General features: G+C 35.7%; 1 protein-coding gene across 6 annotated transcripts in view; it reads right to left on the bottom strand.

Annotated features, from left to right (window-relative positions):
- LOC127438685 (lisH domain-containing protein ARMC9) overlaps positions 1-25,793 on the bottom strand; it is a 64,535-nt gene that overhangs the window by 21,005 nt on the left and 17,737 nt on the right. For 2 of the 6 annotated variants that reach the window (XM_051694445.1, XM_051694449.1), the window contains 13 exons: positions 23,376-23,410; positions 22,575-22,686; positions 21,270-21,362; positions 18,620-18,710; positions 17,742-17,865; positions 16,461-16,600; positions 14,118-14,194; positions 13,610-13,684; positions 11,789-11,879; positions 10,391-10,461; positions 7,793-7,891; positions 7,211-7,320; positions 4,118-4,254 (listed from right to left, as the gene is read on the bottom strand). In XM_051694445.1, coding sequence (XP_051550405.1) covers positions 4,118-4,254; positions 7,211-7,320; positions 7,793-7,891; positions 10,391-10,461; positions 11,789-11,879; positions 13,610-13,684; positions 14,118-14,194; positions 16,461-16,600; positions 17,742-17,865; positions 18,620-18,710; positions 21,270-21,362; positions 22,575-22,686; positions 23,376-23,410 — 1,255 coding nt within the window. The remainder of the gene's footprint in view (positions 1-4,117; positions 4,255-7,210; positions 7,321-7,792; positions 7,892-10,390; positions 10,462-11,788; positions 11,880-13,609; positions 13,685-14,117; positions 14,195-16,460; positions 16,601-17,741; positions 17,866-18,619; positions 18,711-21,269; positions 21,363-22,574; positions 22,687-23,375; positions 23,411-25,793) is intronic. The other 4 variants (XM_051694446.1, XM_051694450.1, XM_051694447.1 and 1 more) reach the window with 3 other exon arrangements.

Here is a 25,793-nt window from a genome sequence, read left to right as displayed (position 1 = left end):
AATTTCAGAGAAACATGAAGATTTATTAAAGATGAAACTGTGATGTCATTCACCTGAAGAGTTATAAAACAGACATACAGGACAATAAAAGGCTGAAATGACATTATTTTGAGATAAAAAAAAATAAAATAAATCAGTGAAAATGGTTGTAGATCCAGGGGAGACTGGGGCAAGTTGTCAGATTGGGAAGTTGTCACAAGGGCTATATCTTTATATCTATATCTAAAAAGTTAAAGGCTGAACTAGTTGCCTCGCAATAGCTTTGCGTTTCCTCGAAAAAGTATTAAGTTCCCTCAAAATAGTTTTTCCATTACCTTGCAATAGTTTTGCGTTCCCTTGCAATAATTTTGCATTCCTTTGTGACAGTTTTGGTTTTTTCTTGCAATTATTTTGCATTACCTTCCACAAGTTTACATTACACAGGGTTGCTGCAGAGTTTTTTTAAATCAAATTCAAGACTTTGTAAAATGTTCTTCAAGACCTGAACAAATAAAATTAATACTGTATCCTCATACCACAACAAACCCACACAATCTTAAAATAAATAATGTATCACAGACTCTTACTTAAACAGGCAGGGGCACATATTCAACATGGTCTTAACATTGCTTATCAGTGAAACAGGGTAGGATATATGCTAAAATTAAACACTTAAGTCATGTTTTCCACATATACATCACATTAAAATTGGTTTATGTACAGTACCATTATATAAATAAATACAAATTAGAAGTCGACCAATATAGGATTTTGCTGATCCCATAATGAGTTGAAAGAAAGGCAATTAATCTGCCAATAGTTTTTAAAATTGGTAGCCTACATTAAATTTTCTTAGTCTTTCCTTCCTGTGATGGGGAGGGTCAGACAGGGGCTACAAATTCCAGATGCAGTTTATGGTGCAACCAAAATACCAATAACTATGGAGGAAAGAAAAGAAAAAAAGATTTGATTCATAGTGCGGAACTTTTAACTTTAAAGTATGAAATACACCGGGGACTCTTATTTTGAAATGTTTGCGCTTCACTGCATTCAGCTGCTCACTCAAACAGATAAGGGAAATAAAATGTGCACACCTACAATAATATATAATGTATTACAATATAAACAATTAAAAGTAAACATTGTCATATTTCATCAACGCTATATCATCATCATCAACAGATGATCTTTAGTGATTGCTTGTCATACATTTCCGATATGGCTTAATGATTGTGAACTGCTCTGCAACAGCTGAAAACATATATAAAACATAATAAATGCTTAATAAATGTTGTTTAAGGTTAGTTCATGTTAACTAACTTATTGTAAAGTGTTACCAAGTGTTGTATTCCCTCGCAATAGTTTTGGATTTTCAAGCAATAATTTTGCATTCCCTTACATAAGTTTTGTATTCCCTAGCAATAGTTTTGCATTTCCTCGCAAGAGTTTCTTTGCCTTTTTTGCATTTTGCATTTCCTCGCAATAGTTTCTGTGTTCTCACGCAACAGTTTTGCATTTCCTCGCAAAAGTTTCTTTGTGTTCTCACGCAATAGTTTTGTATTTCCTCACAATAGTTTCTTTGTGTTCTCACGCAAAAATTAGAATCTTTTTTTGTCGTCCCTCACAATAGTTTTGCATTTCCTCGCAATAGTTTCTTTGTGTTCCCTCGCAATAGTTTGTGTTCTCACGCAATAGTTTTGCATTTCCTCGCAATAGTTTCTTTGTGTTCTCACGCAATAGTTTTGCATTTCCTCGCAATAGTTTCTTTGTGTACTCACGCAATAGTTTTGCATTTCCTCGCAATAGTTTCTTTGTGTACTCACGCAAAAATTTGCATTTTTTTTTGTCGTCCCTCACAATAGTTTTGCATTTCCTTGCAATAGTTACTTTGTGTTCTCATGCAACAGTTTTGCATTTCCTCGCAATAGTTACTTTGTGTTCCCTCGCAACAGTTTGTGTTCTCACGCAATAGTTTTGCATTTCCTCGCAATAGTTTCTTTGTGTTCTCACGCAAAAATGTGCATTTTCTTTTGTCGTCCCTCATAACAGTTTTGCATTTCCTTGCAATAGTTACTTTGTGTACCCTCGCAATAGTTTGTATTCCCTCGCAATCATTTTGCATTCCCTTGCAATAGTTTTGGATCTTCTTACAATGGTTTTGCGTTCCCTCACAATAATTTTGGATTCCCTTGCAATGGTTTTGGATTTTCTTGCAATAGTTTTGTGTTCCCTCGCATTAGTTTTGTGTTCCCTTTTAATGGTTTTAGATTTTCTAGCAAGTTTTGTATTCCCTAGCAATAGTTTTGCATTTCCTCGCAATAGTTTTTTTTTTTGTTGTTGTTGTTGTATTCCCTCACAATAGTTTTGGACTTTTTTGCAATAGTTTTGCATTTCCTCGCAACAATTTTTTTTTTTTGTCTTCCCTCACAATAGTTTTGCATTTCCTCCCAATAGTTTCTTTGCGTTCCCTCACAATAGTTTTGCATTTTCTTGCAATAGTTTGCGTTCTCATGCAATAGTTTTGCATTTCCTTGCAACATTTTCTTATGTACTCATGCAATAGTTTTGCATTTCCTCGCAATAGTTTTTTTGTTTTCTCACGCAATAGTTCTGCATTTCCTCACAATAGTTGCTTTGTGTTCTCACGCAATATTTTTGCATTCCCTCACAATAGTTTTGTATTCCCTCGCAATAATTTTGCATTCCCTTGAAATAGTTTTGGATCTTCTTACAATGGTTTTGCGTTCCCTCACAATAATTTTGGATTCCCTTGCAATGGTTTTGGATTTTCTTGCAATAGTTTTGGGTTCCTTCACATTAATTTTGTGTTCCCTCGCAATTGTTTTGCGTTCCTTCACAATACATTTTGTATTCCCTCAACAGTTTTGCATTCCCTCACAGTAGTTTCGCAATTCCTCGCAATAGTTTTGCATTCCTTCACAATAGTTTTGCATTTCTTCAAAATAGTTCTGCAGTTCCTCACATAAGTTTTGCATTCCCTCACAAAATTTTTGCGTTCCCTCGTTTTTGTGAATTTTATCCTCCAAAATAAAATTCCAACATCCTCATTATTTTTGCTGTTGGGTAAACAAGTGAACACAATAAAATTACACTAGTATACATTGATAGTCACAGATAAGAAGTCGAAAATTCTGATGAATAGCAATTATGCTCCAGTTTATATGCCTGCAATAATGCACACAATAGGGGCGAAGCACCAAGTGCCATCTACCAGTACATTGGCGTTATTGTAAAAGGCTTCAGAGATTGGGGCCTGGGTAGCTCAGCGAATATTGATGCTGACTACCACCCCTGGAGTCACAAGTTCGAATCCAGCGTCTGCTGAGTGACTCCAGCCAAGTCTCCTAAGCAACCAAATTGGCCCGGTTGCTAGGGAGGGTAGAGACACATGGGGTAACCTCCTAATTACACACATTAATAACTACACCTCTATCTCTACTGCCCCACCCCGAGAGCCCTCCAACAACACCAAATATTTGCCCCATTTCCCAAAAAAACAAACCCCAATTTCATCATATTTTTGCAATAGCTTAAGTGAGCACAATATAATTATATTTGCATACAATGAGAGTCACAGATAAAGAGTCAACTATATAATGTTAGAAGAATTTAACTAATTGGTTGAACTGTGATCTTAGGACAAGGTTTTTTTGCCACCTAGTAATTTTATAAAAATTTATAAATTACAATAATTTTTTTTAAACTAAATAAAAAAATCTGTTAAAGGAAACAATGGTTTGATAATTTTGTATATTACCTTTTCCTTTTTTGCTGTATCAAAATTGTCTTGCCCTTCGTAACTGTTCTTACTTTAAAATTTTTGCACTGAAAACACATTAAATTGCCTCTAGTAGGCTTTTTAATGACTGGTTGTTACAACGCTAATGGGGCATGTTGTCACAAAAGATCAACGTCAGTTCAGTAAACAGTATCTTTTTCCTGGACAATAACAGTGGAAGACTTTAAGGAATGTGGCTATATATAAATTGACTTTAAAAAAAATCTACCTACACTAAGAAATATTCACTAGAGTAAAAGGTGTGACAACTAGTCCTGATCTCCCATATTTTAAGGCTTGCAAAAGTATACATATAAGATTTGCCAATGCTTCATGTACCCAGTGTTTGGTGGACGGATTCAGCAGTGCTGGGACGGCTGCCAGTGTGGGTAGGTGGCCGGGAACTGAAGCGTGAGCGGGCGAGGCTATCTTCACATCTCTGTCTGCTGAGTGGGTAGACACCATCTCCCCCAGCTCTAAATATACAAACATACACACATTTACAAAGCTATGAAACAAATACTTGGGCCTTGTTCATGAAATGTGAGCATAACAAATTTAGTGAACTGTAAACTGCTCGTAAAACCATTGTTCTTTAAATTCTCACATGATGCGGCAATTAACGTAAGAAGGGTTTTATGAATGATTAATAGAGAAAATAGCTCATTTCATTAACATTGAACGTCTGTATTTTTGTCCCTCACAGCTTCATTTTTCTTTGCGTCTAATTGAATATGATCATATGCAATTTATTTGATATTATTTTGTTGGCGGGGTGTAATAAACCAACTTGTGAATGTCGCAATGATTTTAATGTGCTTTTTTATTTGGGCATTCAGTTCACAATCTCTACTTGTGTCTCAATTTGCGAGTTTGAGAGCAGTAAGACAGTATTTTAATAGCTTCTTTGACTGAAACCTCAGTAGAAAAACATGGCAATAGAGTTGGGAAGTTTCATTCAGTTTAATTTTCAATGGTCCATTGCAATGAATCGGTTCAATGATTTGTTTGAAATCATTCAAAAATGTTCACTGAATTCCCTGTCAGGCATTTTACATTGTACGTTAAATATTACTGTTTTTAACGATGCATTGTCAAAGTGGTGTATATTTGGACCCTGTTGACTTGAATTGTATGGACCTACAGAGCTGAGATATTCATCTAAAAATCTTAGTTTGTGTTCCACATAAGAAAGACTGTCTTACACATCTGTGATGGCATGAGTATGAGTAAATTTTTGGGTGAACTATTCCTTTAAGTCTGCCTCGGACAGATTGACGAACTCAGTTTTAAAATGGATCACTGTGGACGGCAGGTCAGTGGTGGTGGCTTATATATTCAGTGGTAGGAAAATAAACTAAACAATATATTGACATCTAAATCACTTTTTTACTGTCTAATCAATGCTTTACTCATCTACCACAATAACGTAATGTCTTTGAATTATCTGATGACAATTTCGAAACACTGTCATTTCATAAAATTTGAGCATTTCACTGGCTAAACTGCACAGGAAAATGTCTAGGTCAAAACAATGACAGTCACGCATCATAGACAAACACAACTGTTCACATCACTGATCCAGTACGCTTCAGAAGAAACAATCCTGAGGAGATCCTGAGCTCTGAGTTCCTGCTTGCATATTAACACACTGTTTGCCTTGAGGGCAGAACTGTTGACTTCTTTACTCCATTGACGACAAGGCGACGGCGATAATATTAGACGCATTCACGTTTGCTGTGGGTAAGTGTCACTGAGAGGCTTTGTTTGTAGATTCTTGTATAATCATGTTGAATTAAGATGAAAAGATTGTCTCCAATGCAAACAAATAAGTAGTTGATGCATACATTTTTTTTTCTTAACATCAAGATTTTAGGTTAAAATAAATAATAATTTAAATGGGAAAGTGTAAATCTTAGAGAATGTAATTGGTCATCTTTTCATTTTTTTCCACCAAGTTAATCAGATTTTTGCCTTTATTTTAAATTGGCACTGCGGTGTGACAAATGCATTTTATAATATTACAAATATTCCATGAAGCCTCTCATAAAACTGCATGCAAAATAATTAGAAAATGATTAGCAAAATGCTGTTTTAGGTGTGGTTTAGCATGTCAAGTACTTTATGTTAACAACCCAATAAAAATATATTTGCAGCTACTAAACCAACAAGGAAGCAAACAGGTCTAGTACACCATTGCAACGCCGCATTGCCCTTGAACCATATCTGTCTAGCCTCTATGCGTTATGGGGAAACATCCAAGTTAAAACATTCTTGAGAGTGCCAATAAAAACCACAAAAAGTAAGATTTCTCAAATAATTAAATGCTTTAAAATCTTGATATGGGTGATTTTCAACACCATTTTATTACATTTCAGATGAAATCATCATAGGTTGACTTATCAGATACGATGATCAGATATGTCTAGATTTGATATGAACCTAAAACCTAACATTATTCATTTCAAGGAATATCCTGGGTTTGACTTCAATTTGTTACGAATTGTACCATTCCTCAATTTAAAAACAAAACAAAAAAACAACAATTTAATTTATAGTAGTACATTTAAAATGGAGGTCTAAGGATCAAGGCATTACACCACAATAAACATTAAAATACACACTGTTTCGAAAGTATAGCCATAACACGTAAATATTACAACTAAACTTGAGTTGTATGCAATCTTTCAACTCATGTCATGACCATGTAATGTCACAAACCTGCAAACTTCTTCATGATACATGCAAGGATACCAAAAAGGAGTTGTTTACATGGAGAACACTCCTTCCAGATAAATCATGTCAGTAACACATAACCAGAAGTTCATTCGCCTAGAAAAGTAGTCCCACCGCTGAAAGGACTATTTAGACTTTATGGCTCAAATAACTATGGTGCATTCATCCATGAAATAAAAAATAAAATAAAATAAAGTAATTCTGTCTTTAAATCTCACAACTCTGACTTTATTTCTCACAATTTGACCTTACAACTTGCTATTGCGTGATATAAAATCGTAATATCGAAATTGTGAGAAATGCAAGAAAATAAAGTCAATACTGCAAGATATAAAGTTGCAATTGCGTGATAAAAGCAAGAAATAAAATCAGAATTACAGACCCGGTTTCCAAAACTTAACACACATGATTTTTATTAGTTTTTACAAAGTGAGGGATGAGATTAAAGTATTTTATACTTTAATCGATAAGAGCTTACCATATGTTGTACTGAACTTGGACCATTCCTTTAAAGCTATGCTACACAAACACTTCAGAATTATTTGATCAAGGATCATTTGATTACGTATATATGTGCAGAGTGGTTACTATTTCCCATACTTTGAACATTTAAATATTGGGAACTCCCTTATAAAACAGCATTTCTTGTTGGAGATTTAGTTTGTCATGTTTACTGATTCAGAATTAAGTCCTTACTTGGTGTTTTTGTGGGAACTGGGTGTAACAGGCCTCTGGAGGGGTTCATCTATGCTGCGTGATGATGGAGGACATGATCTTCTTTTCATTTTTACCATGTTGGTCATAATCTACAAACCAAAAGAGAAACACTTGTTAAACAAACAATGCAACTGATCGCCTGATCATCCAAGAAATGTCTAAACTAAAGCCTGAGCAGATTTTTAAGACCTTTAAAGGCCTATTTCACTAACTATTTAGACATCTAGCAGATGCTTTTCCAAATTGACTTAAGGCCGTTCACACCAAATGACTTTTTGTGTCTGTTTGCACTCTTTTTCCATTGTTTTTCTATGTAAACTTGCACAAGATGGACATCTTTGAACGTTGTGCCGTGCTCAGTTGTTTTTCAGCTTTTTTGTGCAGGAGCACCGCGTTTCAGTTTAAAAAGAAGCGCACCTCAAGACACATTCTGTTAAATGTGTTGCACTTTGTCTAAATGCAAAAATGCGTTTGGTCTGAACGGCCCCTTAAACCACATGTCCACCTGGTGTAAACACCCATCTTCTGTTGTTTTATTATAAATGTGTATTGATGGTTTACTCCAAGATACTCTGTTGTCAGTAAAGACTCCCCAGTGAGTTCTTTCGGCTGAGGCTGCAGGACTTCCTCTTTATCCAGATCTGCCTCCATAACGTCCTCCTGTTAACCATAAAAAAAGATTATGGTGAGATGAAAGGACAAGTTGGTAAATATTTTTATTTTTATTTTATTTTTTTCAGCAGGCAATAATAAAAACAACAATAGTAAATATAGCTGCAAGCATCGATACCAGGGTCAAGCCAATTATCGGCACCACGAGCAGCAAAAGAAGCTTTGTGACATGTTTTTGGTTAGAGTCCAATGAACAATGTATGAGGAGTTAGAAAAAGTAAACTTTCAATCATAAAAAAACCCAAAACATTTATTATAAAATTAACTAAAAATAGCGAATTCTTAGAATTTTTGTCCAGTATATGGCGCTGTTCTGAAACTGCTCAGGTAGTATCTGGGCATGATGGTTATCATGCAGGAAAGCGTTCAAGAGTTATAAGCCAAAATAGCCATTTTCTATCTCCTGACCAATAGGGGCAGTGCACCAAAATGCTGCAGGTAACCTCAGGGCCAAATGGTGTTGACACATACCAAGTTTCGTCCCAATCACTCAAAGCGTTGCGGAGATACGGCCTCAAGTTCAATTTTGTGCGTTCTTTGTCGAATTCGTTGAAGCATCATTCGAAAACGGTATGGTTTATCAAAATTATGTGAATAACTTTTCGTCGTGAATGCCTTTAGATGATGCAGGCCAATTTTCATGCAAACTGGACACACAGTCTAGGAGGAGTTCGAAAAATTAGGTTTTCAAAACATTTAAAAATGGAGGACAGGAAGTTTGCTCGATCATGACATAATTGTTATCACTGTTCTCAGCATGAACCACGAAATCTATCAAGACCAGTCTCATGACAGTAGGCAAAAGGAGTCAGTAGCTATTAGCATTTTTAGAAATAGCATTATAATTTTTGACCACAAGGTGGCGCTGTCCCGAAACTTTTTGAGTCCCTTCAGAGCATGGTGCCAAAGACACATACAAAGTTTAGGAACAATATGCTTCATGAAATACAGCATTTTATGACTAAATTCAAAATGGCCGACATCCAAAATGGCCGACATAGGAATTTTTCATATAGTTGGACTCGCTATACCCCACTGAATCTAATGAGACCAACTTGATGATTTTATGACAAACTGTTCAGAAGTTATAAGCAAAAATGTGCTTTTTCATATCTCGTGACCACTAGGCGGCACTATTCCGAAACTGAGCAGGCACCCTTGAGTCATGGTGCCTATGACAAATAATACGTTTGGTATGAATACGCTAAAGCATTATGGAGATATACCCTCATGTCCATTTTGGCGTGCTCTTCGTCGAATTCATTGAAGTGCCATTCGAAAACGGTATGGTTTATCAAAATTCTGTGAATACGTTTTTGACGTGAGTGCCTCTAGATGATGCAGGCCAATTTCCGTGCAAATCGGACAAACGGCCTAGGACAAGTTCGAAAAAGTAGGTTTTTCAAAATGGCGGAAACATTTTCATGATGGAAAATGATGCCAAGGAATCAGAGGTAAAAAGAATTTTGTTTCTAGGACTCACAGTTCAAAAGTTATTAACATAAACGTGAGTGCAAATTTGGGCAGTTGGTGGTGCTAAAGGGTATGAGGTAGAGACGCCAAATTTGCTTTGGTAACACATCAGACTGTCCTCTATCTGTGTGCCAAATTTCATAACTTTCCTGCAAGTGGTTCTATGGGATGCCATAGACTCAATAGCGGAAGAAGACGACGACGTAGAAGAAGAAAACTAACGAAAACAATAGGGGTCTTTCGCCCCTTCGGGCAATAACAATAATAATTACATAATAATAGCAGCAGCACAAACAATTTTGTCATAACATTGAGGGCCGTGGCCCTTGACTTTGTGTTGACAGAATTAGGCCCTTGTTAAAAACTAATTGGGGAACCCTGTCATAGCATCTCAAATGTTGCTCTGGATATTCTGAAATGCCAGACGCAAAGCCTGCCATCAGAATGATTGGCTACTTTTCCTTCCCAGAACTGTCTGACACGAGTTTGTTCCCAGACACAAGATATCTGCAGCTGAATGCTAGCAAACATGAGTGTTTTGTCTGTATGCTCTAAACCGTAAGTAATTTAATGAAACATTTAATAAAAGAGCTACAGTGGCTTCAACTTCCATGTTAACTTCTATTTTGCGTCAATTTCCCCAGAAGTGACGATATTGTTCTCTTTAACACATGGGATAGAAATGCTGCTTTATTTGCCAACTTTGTTTTGTAATATTCAGATTTTTCGCATAAATTAAATTTGTAACGTGGACGGAAATGTGACTACTGTTGATTTGTATCAACAGTACTTACATTTTGGCATCATCACAAGCCTACTTACAACTAATGCTAAAATGCATAAAGTCATAGCCTTCCACAGTCATAATGTGAAATAAAAAGTCTACGTCTAAGGAATTTATGTTAAGTTGAGCAATAAGCCTCAATATCTCTACCGCCTCAATCAATCTTTGCGGCATGCAGAGAAAGAATATGGGTAAGCATTTTCTCATATGACATGATCATACTGAATTACCTCATCATCATCATCATCATCATCATCATCATCCTCATCATCTGACTCCACTTCATGTTCAGGTACGTCTGCTGTAGAGCAAAATCATCAATGAAGAAGGTAAAGATTTACTGAATAAAGTGAACAGCCAAGTAAAAAGGGAGAAAAAAAAAAAACAAACAAAAAAAACATTTGTCCCCTGGAATCTGTTCAGTTTTTTAACATTTTATTCATTGTTTATGGGGAACAATCTGTATAGGCCTACACTGGGGTTTTACATTTTGCCAGCAATTGATGTCTTCAAAGGAGAAACAGCCAACCAATAAAGAAAAGCAACAACAAAAATGCATACGTTCTGGAAAGTTTACGCTTCTCTTCTACACTAGAACGGTATTTTTACAACTGCAAGCAGAGCATTTCACAAATACGCTCTATTACCGAATACTTAGAAAAACGATAATGTTAGGAAACTGAAAATGTGAGTTTCCAAACAAAAATGGATTAGTGTGAATGTGGCCTCAAGTGTTAGGTCTTTAGCCTATGTGTTTTTTTACTAGGGATATAATTTCTTTTTACGAATTTTCATAGTTGATTGTCTTTTCGGAAAATGCATGAGGAGGACTCCAAATATGTATGTGTACAGCCTATTTTTAAACTACAAATTGATTCATTGTTAAACTAAATTGTGTCATTTACCAACATTTTATTACAGTTAAATATATTTATCAATACGTTTATATGCGCAATCTTAGACTGATTATGCTTAAGCCGACAATTTCAGCGGTCAAGTAAATGTCTTGAGCTGCGTTCCTTTATCAGGGTAAGGTCTTAAACGGTTTAAGCAAAAATCGATCTACACACGTAGATTTTGCATCGCATATAAACAACTTTACTAATGGCTTATTCAATGTGCACATGACTCTATGTTGTGACGTCAAAAACAGAGAATAATCCAATAATTTTGAATCTCATGTAAAGATTTTTTTATAAACTGATTTTCTGTTAATTACCAGCATATTGGTGTGCATGTAAACGAGCTCATAGAGATTTCGGTCCAGCAAACCTTACGTATGCTAAGCTTAATCTAAAAATGGTTAATGACAATGAATTGATCATCAACAATGATTAACTCCTCTAGCTTGCAGAAGGAAAGTTTTGTAGAAGGGAAGACAAAGGAAACTTTCAGAAGTTTTTCAAGGCGAAGTGTTAAAATACTTTCTCCTCTCCCAGCTAAATATGCAGATAGAGCTATAAATAAGCTAGTCTAACGAACTACACACTTTAATATATATATAATATAGTATAGTAATATAATACAGTATGATATACTGTTTTGAAAAACTACTCCTTCACTGCTGATTGTTCATTTCTATGCATATAATATGCTTTAGTGACGTATTAACTTTGGGTTTGTCACACCTGAGTTAAGTTGTTTAATGATGAACTCGATCTGTCTGTTGAGTTCAGGGTTTTCTTCTTTTGTGTAACAGCGCAAGATCTCCTCCATACTCTGAAAATACCAATAAAGACTTGATCACCTCACATTCTCTGTATTCTGTGACCAAAGCTATAGTGGTATATATATACAGTACTGTGCAAAAGTTTTAGGCACTTGTGAAAAATGTTGCATGAGGATGTCTTCAAAAATAAAGACAAATAGTTTTCATTTATCACTTAATGTCATACAAAGTCCAGTAAAACAATATCTAAATCAATATTCGGTGTGATCACCTTTGCCTTTAAAACAGCACCAATTCTCGAGACACCTGGACACAGTTTTTCTTGGTTGTTGGCAGATAGGATATTCCAAGCTTCTTGGAGAATTCACCACAGTTCTTCTATCTATTTAGGCTGTCTCAATTGCTTCTGTCTCTTTATGTAATCTCAGGCTGACTCAATATTCAGTAGGGGGTCTCTGTGGGGGCCATGACATCTGTTGCAGGGCTCCCTGTTCTTCTATTCTAATCTTTTCTATTTGCAAAAGTAATGTTTGGGAGTCTAACATTTATATTTCCTATTGACACACTAAAGATGAAGATATAAATAACCATCTTAAGACAAATGCTTTTGTGAAACATCTTATGTGCCTAAAACTTTTGCACAGTACTGTATGCTATTGCATTTTTACTGCTTACTCTGCATGCATTATTACATTCCTTTCAAAAAGTCATCATTTACTCGCTCTCATGATGTTCCAGACCATTATGACTTTCATTCATGGAACCCAAAAGGGGAACTTTTGAAGAACATCCCGGCTGCTCTTTTCCATTTAAAGAAAGTGATTGGGGATTGGGTCAATCAAGCTCCAAAAAGACAAAGGGTCTGTTCCAAAATCTAGTGAACTTCCTTCAGAGGCAACATTTTAGACATCACAGACACTCCGAACGTGGAGGCTGTTCCAAAAGCTAGGTATCTTAATTATGCTGCCTCCTAAGATATCTCGTTTTGGCCACATTTTAAGGTAGCATTGTATGTTTCTTTCCCAGGGTAAATCCAAGATGGCGGACAAAGCAAGATACATTTTTATTATAAATATACTTATAAACCATTCAATACTGAAAAGCATCAGTAAAAAAAATAGTTTAATATGATAGAAAACTGACTGTTTTACCCAAAATGTGTGTGGGCTATGCATATTTATACTCATTAGAGGATTGCGTAATTTTTCTTGCGTCACCTGAATTGAAATCAGTTGCGAGTCGAGTCTGGTGCGCTGCGCGTGAGGAGCGCTATTTGAATGATGCCTGGAGCTGCCGCCTATGTAAAGCGTTCCAAATTGGTACGGACACAAAAAAAAGCACTACTAATGTATACCTACACCGAAGCTTTGAAATAGACTGCAGAATTCGTGTGGACAACAAAAATAGTGCACCACTGCCAATTGACGGTATTGACAGCAATATTACGTGACCAAACGTGATTAACCTATTTAAAATACTATCTTATTCACTTTTATTAAATGGAAGAAAAAAGAAAAGGTGTCAGTATGTTCTTTAGAAATGCACCTTTAGAGTTGCATGGAAAAAAGAAAGCCATACAAGTTTGGAACATTTTAAAGGTGATTAAATAATGATTTCATTTTTTGGTGAACAATTTCTTTAAAAGAAGGTCAGTTTAGCTCCAACTATTTATTAAGTACAACAGTAATTGTCCCAAGACACCCATAGTTTGAAACCTGAAATCCAGGCAATACTATTGTGAAATTGTGCAACTGTGAATGAACTGTGATTAAAAACGCACCATCTGTTTCGCCTCCTCTCGTATCTCTGGCATGGAAAGGATGCTGTACAGAGCTCCATTCACATAGTATCGGATCTGTATTTACACACACACACATATATATACACATATATGAACAAAAGCATGCCGAAAACTGAATTTGAGGATTATGTTTCTAAATGGAGTGCAGTATAGGTCTGACCAAAGCTAGTGTTGAATCATTCTATCTTTTTTTTTCATTTGTTTCAGTTGTTTAATTAATCCTTTTCTCCTCAAGTTTAGAGGTACCAACATACATTATCAAAAACTACGAATTTAGTGAAATGTTCAAGGTTCACTTGCAAGGTAATCTGTTTAATCCAATGTTGACAAAAGCCCTCTTATTAGAGGAACGTTTGACGTAACAAGGAGTCAGCAAATTGACGTTGTCACAGGCTTTATACTAATTTGTTAGGCAGTGACTAAAGACAGGAAAGCTAACTCAAATAACACTCGTTTGCGGTTAGCAGTTGAGTAATTTTGGATTTACCTCGTGGTTCTCATGTCCCAGTAGCTCCGTCAGAACTTTCAAGACCTGCTTGGCCTCTTCCGTGCACTTTTTCTTACCTATAATGTGAGCGACACCTTTAAATACATATTGCACTGCATACGTTCCTGTATAGACCTTTGCAAATTAAGTTGTTAGTTATTAAGAGACACTTTCCACAAATAGGTGTCCCATTACTTTTTTCTTTTCTTTTTTTTTACATTAGAGGCATGTTTAGACATGTTTGATATTATGTAATATAATAATTATGTAACAAGAAACTAACATAGCATGAAAAGTAGCTAGTTTTCATTTAGTTTTGTTTTACCCACCTAAAAATGATGATATTGTCCTGTCCCACCTCAATATATATATATATATATAACAATTAACAAATTTAATGACCAATTAAAATAAGTAAATGATTAGTTTAAATTAAGGTTTATTTCAATTCATTATTAACTAATTTAACAAATTAAATTATTCCATTTATTCATATTTATTGTTTATTTAATTTTTTTATAGAAAAAAAAAGACAAATGTTAAAACGTTATTCAAACAAAATAATAGGGTTGCAAAAATTACAAAATTAATACAAATAAATAAATGGGTTTTAAACAGTAGTGTAGTCTAGGGCATACGCAAGCATATCTTTCTTAGGATTTTGCGTATGTCCACCTGAAATAAGTGATGATATGTTTGGCCGCCAGAACAACGAGTATTGACCCGGAACTTTTTCAATCTACTAATGCAATGCCACAGCACCGTTGAGTGAATTGTGTGTGTGTGTGTGTATATATATATTTATTATTATTATTATTATTATTTTTTTTAAGTGTACAGAGATTCTCTCTTAACGCGCATGGAGCTGCGGGAGCGCAACTGATTCTAACCAATAATATTTCAATAAGGGTGCACAAGCATCCCTGGAGTAACAATATTTGTGCTGTAAATTTATTTCCCTGCTAAACGTACATATATACATTTAAATGTAACTTAAGCATTTAAACTTGTGAAAATACTGCATGTTACTGCACCCCTGCAAGTTTCTGATGCTTTTTTTGGGGGGGGGGGGGGGCTTTTACTGCTGTCGGTGGTGCCTTTTTCTTGTGATATCAAATCATTTCAGTTTATATTTCTAAGTAGGAAAACAATTTGACTATATACAGAAAAGCACACTATAGTACACAAATTAAACAAATGACCATTAATTCTTATTTAGGCTATGTGGTAACAGCAGATAACGTGTTAACATGAACATTACTATACTCATATTAGATATATTGCTTAACAGTTTATTACATATTATGTACAGTATGTATTAGTTTATTAATTAGAGTAATAATAAAGTATTAACAATTTTCATGGTAGCCTAATGAAAGGAACATTCATGACACCTATTAATTTAAATACATAATTAACATCAAGTTACCATACCATGAATCTTAGTAGTGTACTCTACACCAATCCAGCAAGAAACTTACCCTGATATACATTTCGCAAATTTATGTGGGACAATAATTACAATAGTCATTTTTTATTTTTTTTTTAAATGGAAAAAAATAATTTCTTACACTTTTTACATAAATATTTTAGAGATCGGGTGCATGTGTTTATATTTATTCATTTATTTATTTTTTATTGGGGGGGTCTTTCATAAATTCACAGTATACCCACCTCTTCAGACACTACTACACCACTGGTTTTAAACTGTGTTCAGACACGTTCTGACAGTAACAGGGTTGCAAAAATTACAAAATTGATTTAAAAATAAATAAATAAATGGGTTTTAAACTGTATTCAGAAAAGTTATGACAATAACAGGGTTGCAAAACTTACAAAATTATGAAAATAAAAAAATAAATGTGTTTTAAACTTTATTCAGACACGTTCAAAAAGAAACAGGGTTGCAGAAATTACAAAATTGATTTAAAAAACAAATAAATACATCATAAACAGGTTTTAAACTGTATTCAGACAGTTCTGACAGTAACAAAATCAGCAAACCGTTCAAAATTAAATAAATGTAAAATAAAACAGCTCATATTATATTTAATTTAAACTCATGAGGTGGGACATTTTCTAAAAAAGTCTCCTTTTACTACTTTTCTTTTTGTGTGTGAGTGTGTGTGTGTGTGTGTGTGTGTGTGTGTGTGTGTGTGTGTGTGTGTGTGTTTCAGGCCCTATTTCGTAACCTATTCATGGAAAGTGCCAAGTGCAAATGGTGGGTAAATAATTAAACAAATGGTGATAATTAAATCAGACCCTTTTAAATTGATTTCTTTGATACATTTATTAATAATTAAATAGTTAGTTTTCAGTGTGGTCATGTACTGTAGCTGTTACCTTGAGTTCGCAGGCAGAGGTTCATGAGGAGGGAGATGGCGTATTCGAGCGTGTAGTCAGACAGACAGTCAGAGTCATGGAGCTCTTTAACCAACCAGCCAATCAAACCATCTCTAATCATAGCAGACTGTTGTGCTCGTCTAGACATGACACAAAGTTTAAGTTTTAGCATATTTACAGTTGAAGAAGTTTACATATACTTAGGTTGAAGTCATTAAAACTCATTTTTTAACCACTCCACAGATTTCATATTAGCAAACTATAGTTTTGGCAAGTCGTTTAAGACATCTACTTTGTGCATGACACAAGTAATTTTTCCAACAATTGTTTACAGACAGATTGTTTCACGTTTAATTGACTACATCACAATTCCAGTGGGTCAGAAGAACAAATATACTAAGTTAACTGTGCCTTTAAGCAGCTTGGAAAATTCCAGAAAATTATGTCAAGCCTTTAGACAATTAGCTTCTGATAGGAGGTGTACCTGTGGATGTATTTTAAGACCTACATTAAAACTCAGCATCATGTTGTGGGGGTGCTTTACTGCAGGAGGGACTGGTGCACTTCACAAAACAGATGGCATCATGAGGAAGGAAAATTATGTGTATATATTGAAGCAACATCTCAAGAAATCAGCCATGAAGTTAAAGCTCACTCGCAAATGGGTCTTCCAAATGGACAATGACCCCAAGCATACCTCCAAAGTTGTGGCAAAATGGCTTAAGGATAAAGCGTGTGTGCGAGCAAGGAGGCCTACAAACCTGACTCAGTTACACCAGTTCTGTCTGGAGGAATGGGCCAAAATTCCAGCAACTTATTGTGAGAAGCTTGTGGAAGGCAACCAAAACATCTGACCCAAGTTAAACAATTTAAAGGCAATGCTACCAAATACTAACCAATTATATGTAAACATCTGACCCACTGGGAATGTGATGAATGAAAAAAAACTGAAATAAATCATTCTCTCTACTATTATTCTGACATTTCACATTCTTAAAATAAAGTAGTGATCCTAACTGACCTAAGACAGGGAATGTTTTTTATGATTAAATGTCAGGAATTGTGAAAAACTGAGTTTAAATGTATTTGGCTAAGGTGTATGTAAACTTCTGACCTCAACTGTATATGTCTCAAAATGTTTAGCAAATTTATGTCTTGCTGTCAGTGTGAACACACCTTAAAAATATGTGGCAAACAACATGAAACCCACTATTACAGACTGTAGGACTTAGTACTTAACATGTTTTTGAACAAGGTGCGAGTCAGGTCCAAATGTCGTACCTGAGGCTCAGTTTCTGCAGTGCTGCCAGCACGTTCTCTCGAGTTACAGACTCTTTCTCTTCTGTCTTCAGACAGTCGAGTAGAAACCTCAGTAGAGAGGGAATCTGAGACAAGTACATCCGCCCTACACACGGAGGATGTGTTAAATTAGCGTTTCCCAACATTTAATCGCCTGATGGACCCCCAAAGCCCAATTTGAAAGGCGCAAATACCCCTTCATTGTCACCAAACCACAAATGTGTTCCTGTTATGTCATATTTTAGGGTTTATTAGGGAAATATGAGACACCTAAGCTATGTTAATCTATGCTAAGTCTACATTATCTATGTACAACATTATATTCTAACTGGGTTATCAAGGGCAGAGCTCTCAACTGTTGGCCTTAAGTGACAATCACAGTAAATTGCAGAAGTCGAAAGTGTAAAAAAATGTCCCAGACTATCATAATTCACACTTCTGGACTTGCTTAAAAGGAACTGAATTTAGTGTTGACAAATAAATAAATGTGTGTGTGTATGTAGACACACACACACACACACACACACACACACACACACACACACACACACACACACACACACACATATTATTATTATTATGTTTTATTTTATATTTTTGTTTATAATTGTGATTATATACTGCATATTGATATTGTTTTATAACAAAGAAAAATATTTCCATGTTTAAATAAATAAATTAACACATCTGGAATGGAATGAGGGTGAGAAAATTATGAGAGAATTTTCATTTTTGAGTGAACTATTCCTGTAATCCTTCATATTTGTACAACAATTCATGATATCACAGGTACACAAAGCCAGAGTAAATGATTATTCTAAGTGTTCGCGTTCCTATTTTCAGTTTGCATTTTTACTTACCGTCACATAAAGAGGCCAAGGCGTTGATGAGTCGTGCCATATACTGTCTGACAATCTCACTCTTAGATTTTATCAGATGAAGGACAGCTTTCTGTAAAATAAACAAAAGTGGTTGGGCAACAAGTAATTTGGCTGGTTTAGATGCCTCCGAGTATAGTTGTTGGTCCGATTTCCTGCTACTTGAAGTTTTATTCTGTGTTCTAAGTTTATTCTTGGGTGATGTTCACCTGACATAAAGCCTTTCAAACTAAACAAAAATTGAATGGTTAGCTAAAACATGCAAGTGATTATCTGATGTGTGTGCTCTGAACAATTACACAAAAACTACTGGAATGGAAAGGGTGATTCAAGATGCTGAAAGCAAATCATTCATTTTCAGAGATACCTGAGATAAATATAAATCAGGATCTAATTCGGTATTAGCTCAGGTGACATCTTGGAGGAAAGTAAGACATGGAGTCATTACACATTCCAAATAGGGTTGGGCGATACAGCTAAACAAATTATTATCTTGATATTTTTCAGCCTTTGACAATATTCAGTATATTGACATTTATGTATTTGCTCTGAGGCGGATTAATATGGCATTTTCTATTTTTTTTCTCTAAAATCATCATTTTAACAAATCATCCACTGTTGGCAATTAGATTTAAAATGGTTAAAGGTAAGAGGTAAAAACACCATAAAAATCTAGTTAAAAATAATCAAGACATGTTTTCCACAACGTTTTTTACAAAATGAACATTATTACAAATACACAGTAATAAACAGCAATTTTTAACTAGATTTTGAGACATGAAGACTTCAGTGAGCATTTTTGAGTAATGAAGTGAACAAATCATAAGAGTTTTTTCCTTTTGGATTTTTCCCCTTTTCTTCACCCAATTTGGAATGCCCAATTCCCAGTGCGCTTTTAAGTCCTCGTGTTTGCGTAGTGACTCGCCTCAATCCGGGTGGCGGAGGACGATTCCAAGCTGCCTCTGCATTTGAGACCGTCAACCTGCACATCTTATCACGTAGCTTGTTGAGCGCGTTGCCATGGATACATAGTGCGTGTGGAGGCTTCACGCCATCCAACACGGCATCCATACTCAACTCATCACGCGCCCCACCGAGAACGAACCACATTATAGTGACCACAAGGAGGTTAGCCCATGTGACTCTACCCTCCCTAGCAACCGGGCCAATTTGGTTGCTTAGGAGACCTGGCTGGAGTCACTCAGCACGCCCTGGGATTCGAACTAGCAAACTAACGAACCCCAGGGGTGGTAGCCAGTGTCTTTTACCACTGAGCTACCCAGGCCCCCCATAACAGAGTTTTTAATCAAATCACTGAAACAGAGATTTTGAACTGATACACATAAATGAACTGAAGTTACTAACACTAATGCCGTTTTTGCTACTTAAGTTTAAATCATAAACACCATTTAACAGTCTCACACAAACACATTTGAATAAGGGCTGTCGATTTAATGTACTAATTCAGTGTTATTAATTATATAAAAAAAATAATGTGTTAAAAAAATGTATGCAATTAATCATGGCCCAGGATGAGTCTCACACACTGTCTACACCCAGCATGTCCGTTGACGTGCTGTGCCTCAGGCTCTCTACACTGGACGCGTTGACACTAACGTTTTTAAACTATTTGATTTGTGTAGGAGTGCCAGCAAGTGCAGCGCAAAATGGAACGCAACACCCGTTTATTGTCACCGCAACAGACGCACTGCAACGGATGCTTCCAGCGTAGACAGCATCATTGATTATAATGGGATTCTATTGGTTTTTATGCGAAGTGCCACTCGTGTCCGGTGTAGACAGGCTGTCAGTCAGCAGGGGGCAGTAAGCGTAACTCCAGCAGAAAAGACTACACGCAGCTGTACAGAGATTAAATCACAACAAACCACAGCAGGCAGCTCAACGTAAAGATGTTTTTGAGTGTTCAAACACAGCTTGACAGAGGGCAACTCCGAATGCAGGGGTCTCAAAACATGTTTTTTTTTCTTTTAAATTTCAAACTCAATTTTACTTGAAACGCTGTCCTAAAAATATATTGTTCATAACACGATGCAACCTAATTGAGACACTCCAAAAACGTCCATCTGATGGATTGTTGTGGACTGTAGGCCAATGATAGTTTATGTTCAATGATATGGAAATAAACAATATATTGCATTCTAAAGCCACTTTATGTATTGTCAAAAGTGATATTGTCACAAATGATTATCTGAATTATTATATATTATATTCACAATTATTTAAAATATTTATTGAAATATTTTTATGTGGGACAGCACTAACTTTAATACATGGAACATTCCACAAAGAGACGGCACATAGTTTCAAGTGATGCTGCAAGCAAATCGTTCAATCTGAGTTATGAATCAATTCTCTGAAACAGAGAATATGAACTAATTCACAGAGATGAATCAAACTTAGCAATTCAACTGTCAATTTTGCTACTGAAGTTTAAATCAGATTTTTTTTTATAACTATCTGTCTTAGACACTCAAGGCAAGAAACAACTGCAAAACTAGTGTAAAGAAAACAAAAAACTTTGTAAATACTCAATATATCGTCCAGCCCTGAATACAAATATGCATGTCATTACATACATATGAAACAGGGTTTGTAAGAGTTCATAATGCACCTGTTTGGTACTGTAGCGCTCCAGAAGATCATTGCTAATGAAAGCCTGAAGTACTGTGTCTCTTTGCTCACCATGAAGAGATCGAGTCAACCTCTGCAAGAAAAAAAGACAAAACATGAAAACACACAACTGCACGAATGCAATTGGAGCATTCAACAAGTTGTTGGTGATAAAATATCCAAACACAAATTATCACCATCATATCCCTTACATAACTTTATAATGGTAACCACAGTTTCCGCCAAAATATTATAGCTGCTGCAGCTATTGTTACTACTGTAAATCTATAATGAATTAAAACAGGATGCATTCTTGTGTTTAAAAACAGCTAGACAGAACGCAACAGAAAAGAACAGACAGCAAAGGACTTCAAAAGTGTCTTAATTTTTTAACATGACACAGTGTCTTTAAAATGTGCTGCTCACTGCACAAGACGGCAAAAAAAATGTGATGCAACACATGTCCGACTGATCCATGTGTTCATAGACCAACAATATTTCGGTGCGAACGGCCAAACCTGATCTCATAGAATCATGTTACTTTACCAATATTTAAGCAAAATAATTTCCATGTGGCAAATCCTTATTGTACATGTATTGTGTGCTCTTCATCTTATGACATCAAAACACTTTTACCATAGCACATGTATTGTAAAGCGATGCATTTTATTTTTGGCATTACTTAACCAAAGACATTTACAAGGTTATTCATGTGTGATAAAGCTGGATGGTAGCTCAACTGATAGAGCATTGCACTTGTGATTCAAATGTCCAGGGTATGAGGCCTGAAGAGCATGCGAGTCGACATGTGAGCCGAAAGTGTCAAAGAATCACCACAAAATTACGTGGTTGCCACAGCAATTGAGTTTTTCATCTCACATTTGTTTTTCTGACACAATCGGTTAGTTTAGGTTTAAGGTTTAGGGTAGGGAGGTAGGTTTTGTTGTTTTAAAACTCAATAGAGCATTAACCTTAAAAATAAAATTTGTTTAGCAGAACATTTAACTTGCTTTAAGCGCCACACAGCGGACATTTCACCTCAGAACTGCTGCGATAAGTGAAATTAATTACGAGATAAAACTTTGTAAAAATGTCGCTGCGTGTTAGTGTAGTATTAATAGCTGTTGTTACTATGCCATTTTGGTGGACACTATGACTTCCATGGTCCGTTGTTGTAAGGGACTGTAAAATCTAATAAGAAACAATGTCAGTTAGAACATCAGAAGTGATGCTTCAATATCTCACCAGTTGTGCTGATGTTTATAGCTTTACTTAATTTACTTAATTTCATTGTGTTCAGATTTACCCAGCGCAAAGCCTGGAGCAGCAAAGCCTTCAGTCTATCTGATCCATTCACCAAGTCCTTCTTCAACTTTTCATAGTCCAGAGAAGGCAGCAAAGGCACATCTTTGGGTCTCCTAAAGACAGGAAAAAAGCATTGGATCAATCTTTCAGTCTAATCAGAGGGGATATTATGTCTGGTTTGATCACATTTACAGAATAAGTTTTGAACTTTACAAGAAAAACCAGATCATGTGCTGCTCCTCATTATCTTCATGGAGATAAGCATTTCAAGTTCTGTGACTTTTTGTCCATTAGTTTTATGGTCATCTATATGCAATTATAACTACTTAAAGTTAACAATGATCTTTTAGCAGACACTGTATGCATCTCAAATTTACACTATTTCTCTTCCTGCACAAAAGACAAAATTGTATGTACTGTATGAATTGTATTGTATGAATATTGTGTGAATCTCAGATATACAGTCTTTCTCTTTAGGGAAAACAGGCCAAAAACAAAAACAAATCTTGTTCACACATTTTGTCCAATAAAATGCTCTCTAGAAAAAGAATGTCCATAAAACTTTTATGTCACCTGCCTCTGACATGCAAGTAGCAAATCATGGTTTATGGCTTAACTAAAAGCTACTGGTTATTAAAACACTCTTCAATATGTCCCGACCCACTCTTCTTGTCTGAATTGTAAATATGTCAACACAAAAACTGCGCCCATCAAACCATTTCATGGGGTCTATCCAACTATCACAAATTAAAGCAATCCAATATCATAAAGCACACAATCCAAAATGCTTCAAAGGACTTACTGAGGTGCCACAGATGCCCGTAGCATTGAGGATGCCTAAATGAAAAAAAAAAAAAAAAAAAGACACACCATAAAAAGGTTTGAGTATTATAATTGTAATCAGGCCAACATGGAATCTGCCGACACAGAACTCTGCGCAAAGCAGACTTCTGTAGAACCTGAATGTCTGTCATTCACAAAGTTCTACACATCCCCCACCCTATGCATGTTTGTTTATTCAATACTTGGCCTAATTTGATTTATGTTTGATTCTGAGTGCAGTACTCTCAGCTCAGTAATGTTTTATCATTTTTAAGAGGTACACTACATATTTCTCATTTAAAGTTTAGTTAGAATTAATCAAATACAATTATTGTGCCAGTACATAAAAATCTGTGTTCAAAAATGCTTTCTTGCCTTACTACAATTTACTACAGTAAGACAACAATAATGATTTAACATTCAGAGCTGTCTGGTTTGATTTGGACAGAAATTTCAGGCTTCCATCATTCTTCCTTGCGTGTTTACGGACATGACGTAAATGTGTAAGGATGAATCAAGAAAGCCTAGAATTTCTCACCAAATCTTACCCTGAATCAGCATGGTAAGCCTACGATAAATATTTTACATTCATAGCTGCCAGCTTTGTGGTAGATAACTTCAGGCTTCTGCAGTTTACACTTGCGAGTTGACGTCATGTCCATAAACACTCAAGAACGAATGAAGGAAGCCTGAAATTTCTAGCCAAATCTTACCAATTCACTACGGTAAGCCTACAACAATTTCAAAATCAAAGCTGTCATTTGATTTGGCAGGAAATTTCAGGCTTCCATCATTTATCCTTGCGTGTTTACTGACATAATATGCAGTAAACATACAAGGAGGAATGATGGCAGTCTGCAATTTCCTGCCAAATCATACTTCACTATGGTATAAGCCTACAAATAATGATTTTATATTTAGTGCTGTTGGCTCTGATTTGATTTTTCCTTGCATGGATATGTCATTTCACTGTGTCGATACCACAGATGTTGATAGAGAGCCCAGAATCACGTAGTGTAGCTTGAAATCCATTTAGCTGAATTAAACAGATTTTTCCCCAATATTAGCACAGATCATTAAAAAAAAAAAAAAAAAAAAAAAAGTCTGCAGATTCCGTCTGGGCCTGCTCATCATTTAAACCCTTACAGATGTAAGACTTGGATCTGTAAGTTGATACACTGACTTGCAAATGCATGTGTGGGTTAATTCAATGTTAGATGGTTATTCTACGAGAGTTTAGCTCAATACAAACAAACCATTGTATGAGCTGTTATTGCAGTTATACACCAGCATGCGTTCTACAACATTCGCTACCGCATGCAGAATGATGGGGGCGACATGTATGTGTGTATGCTATGAATGACCTGAAAGACAATCCTGTCAGCAAAGCAGGAATGTTAAAGGGGAGATGGGGGTAGGTTAGTGGGAGGAATTCCCCATGGTCTTTATAGCACTGCACCTGTGGGATCTGGTTTCCTGCAAGCCAAAGAGCGCGGCAGATTCTGGCATCTCAAGGAGGAGGGAGGTTTACACCGCAACTCAAGACAAAACCAACTGTGTAAGATCAGGTAAATGATTCTGTATTATGTTTAGAATGAGGAATGTTGATTTTATTTTGCTTGACTTGTTTTGTGGGATACGGGTATATGAGGGCATTTTGATGTCATATTTAAACATCCTTGTCTGAAGGTCTGTTCACACTATACTGGTTTAACTTCAAACTAATTCTGAGAGGAAAATTTCCACTAGGCAAAGTTATGTATGTGAACAATCTCAAGCTTGGCAAATCTTAAGTGTTTGCTTATAATATTTGTAGTTCGTCTGGGTATGTAGCTTTCACAATGAATTGGGTTGGCACATAATAAGTGTATCCTGTTGCAGTCTAGGGTTTGCTTATATGGGTAGGGCTTTAAAAGTTTATTAAGAGTAGAAGGACTGACCCATTGTATTACATAGCAATTCAAATATTCTTAAATGACTTCTCTTAATAAGATTCTTTAAAAGGAGTCATATATATATATATATATATATATATATATATGTATGCATACAAACATATAAATAGTATATATACATATACTATTACATATACAATATATATATTCACATCGATCAGCCACAACATTAAAACCACCTGCCTAATATTGTGTAGGTCCCCATCGTGCCACCAAAACAGCACCAACCCATTCTGAGATTATATTCTTCTCACCACAGTTGTACAGAGCGGTTATCTGAGTTACTGTAGACTTTGTCAGTTCAAACCAGTCTGACCATTCTCTTTTGACACCTCTCATCAACAAGGCATTTCCGTCCACAGAACTGCCGCTCACTGGATGTTTTTTGCTTTTGGCACCATTCTGAGTAAATTCTAGAGACTGTTGTGCATAAAAATCCCAGG

This window comes from Myxocyprinus asiaticus, chromosome 50 (genome assembly GCF_019703515.2).
Source record: "Myxocyprinus asiaticus isolate MX2 ecotype Aquarium Trade chromosome 50, UBuf_Myxa_2, whole genome shotgun sequence".
Lineage (NCBI taxonomy): Eukaryota > Metazoa > Chordata > Actinopteri > Cypriniformes > Catostomidae > Myxocyprinus > Myxocyprinus asiaticus.
The sequence above is the reverse complement of the archived record's forward strand: the minus strand, read 5'-3'. Positions and strand labels throughout refer to the sequence as shown.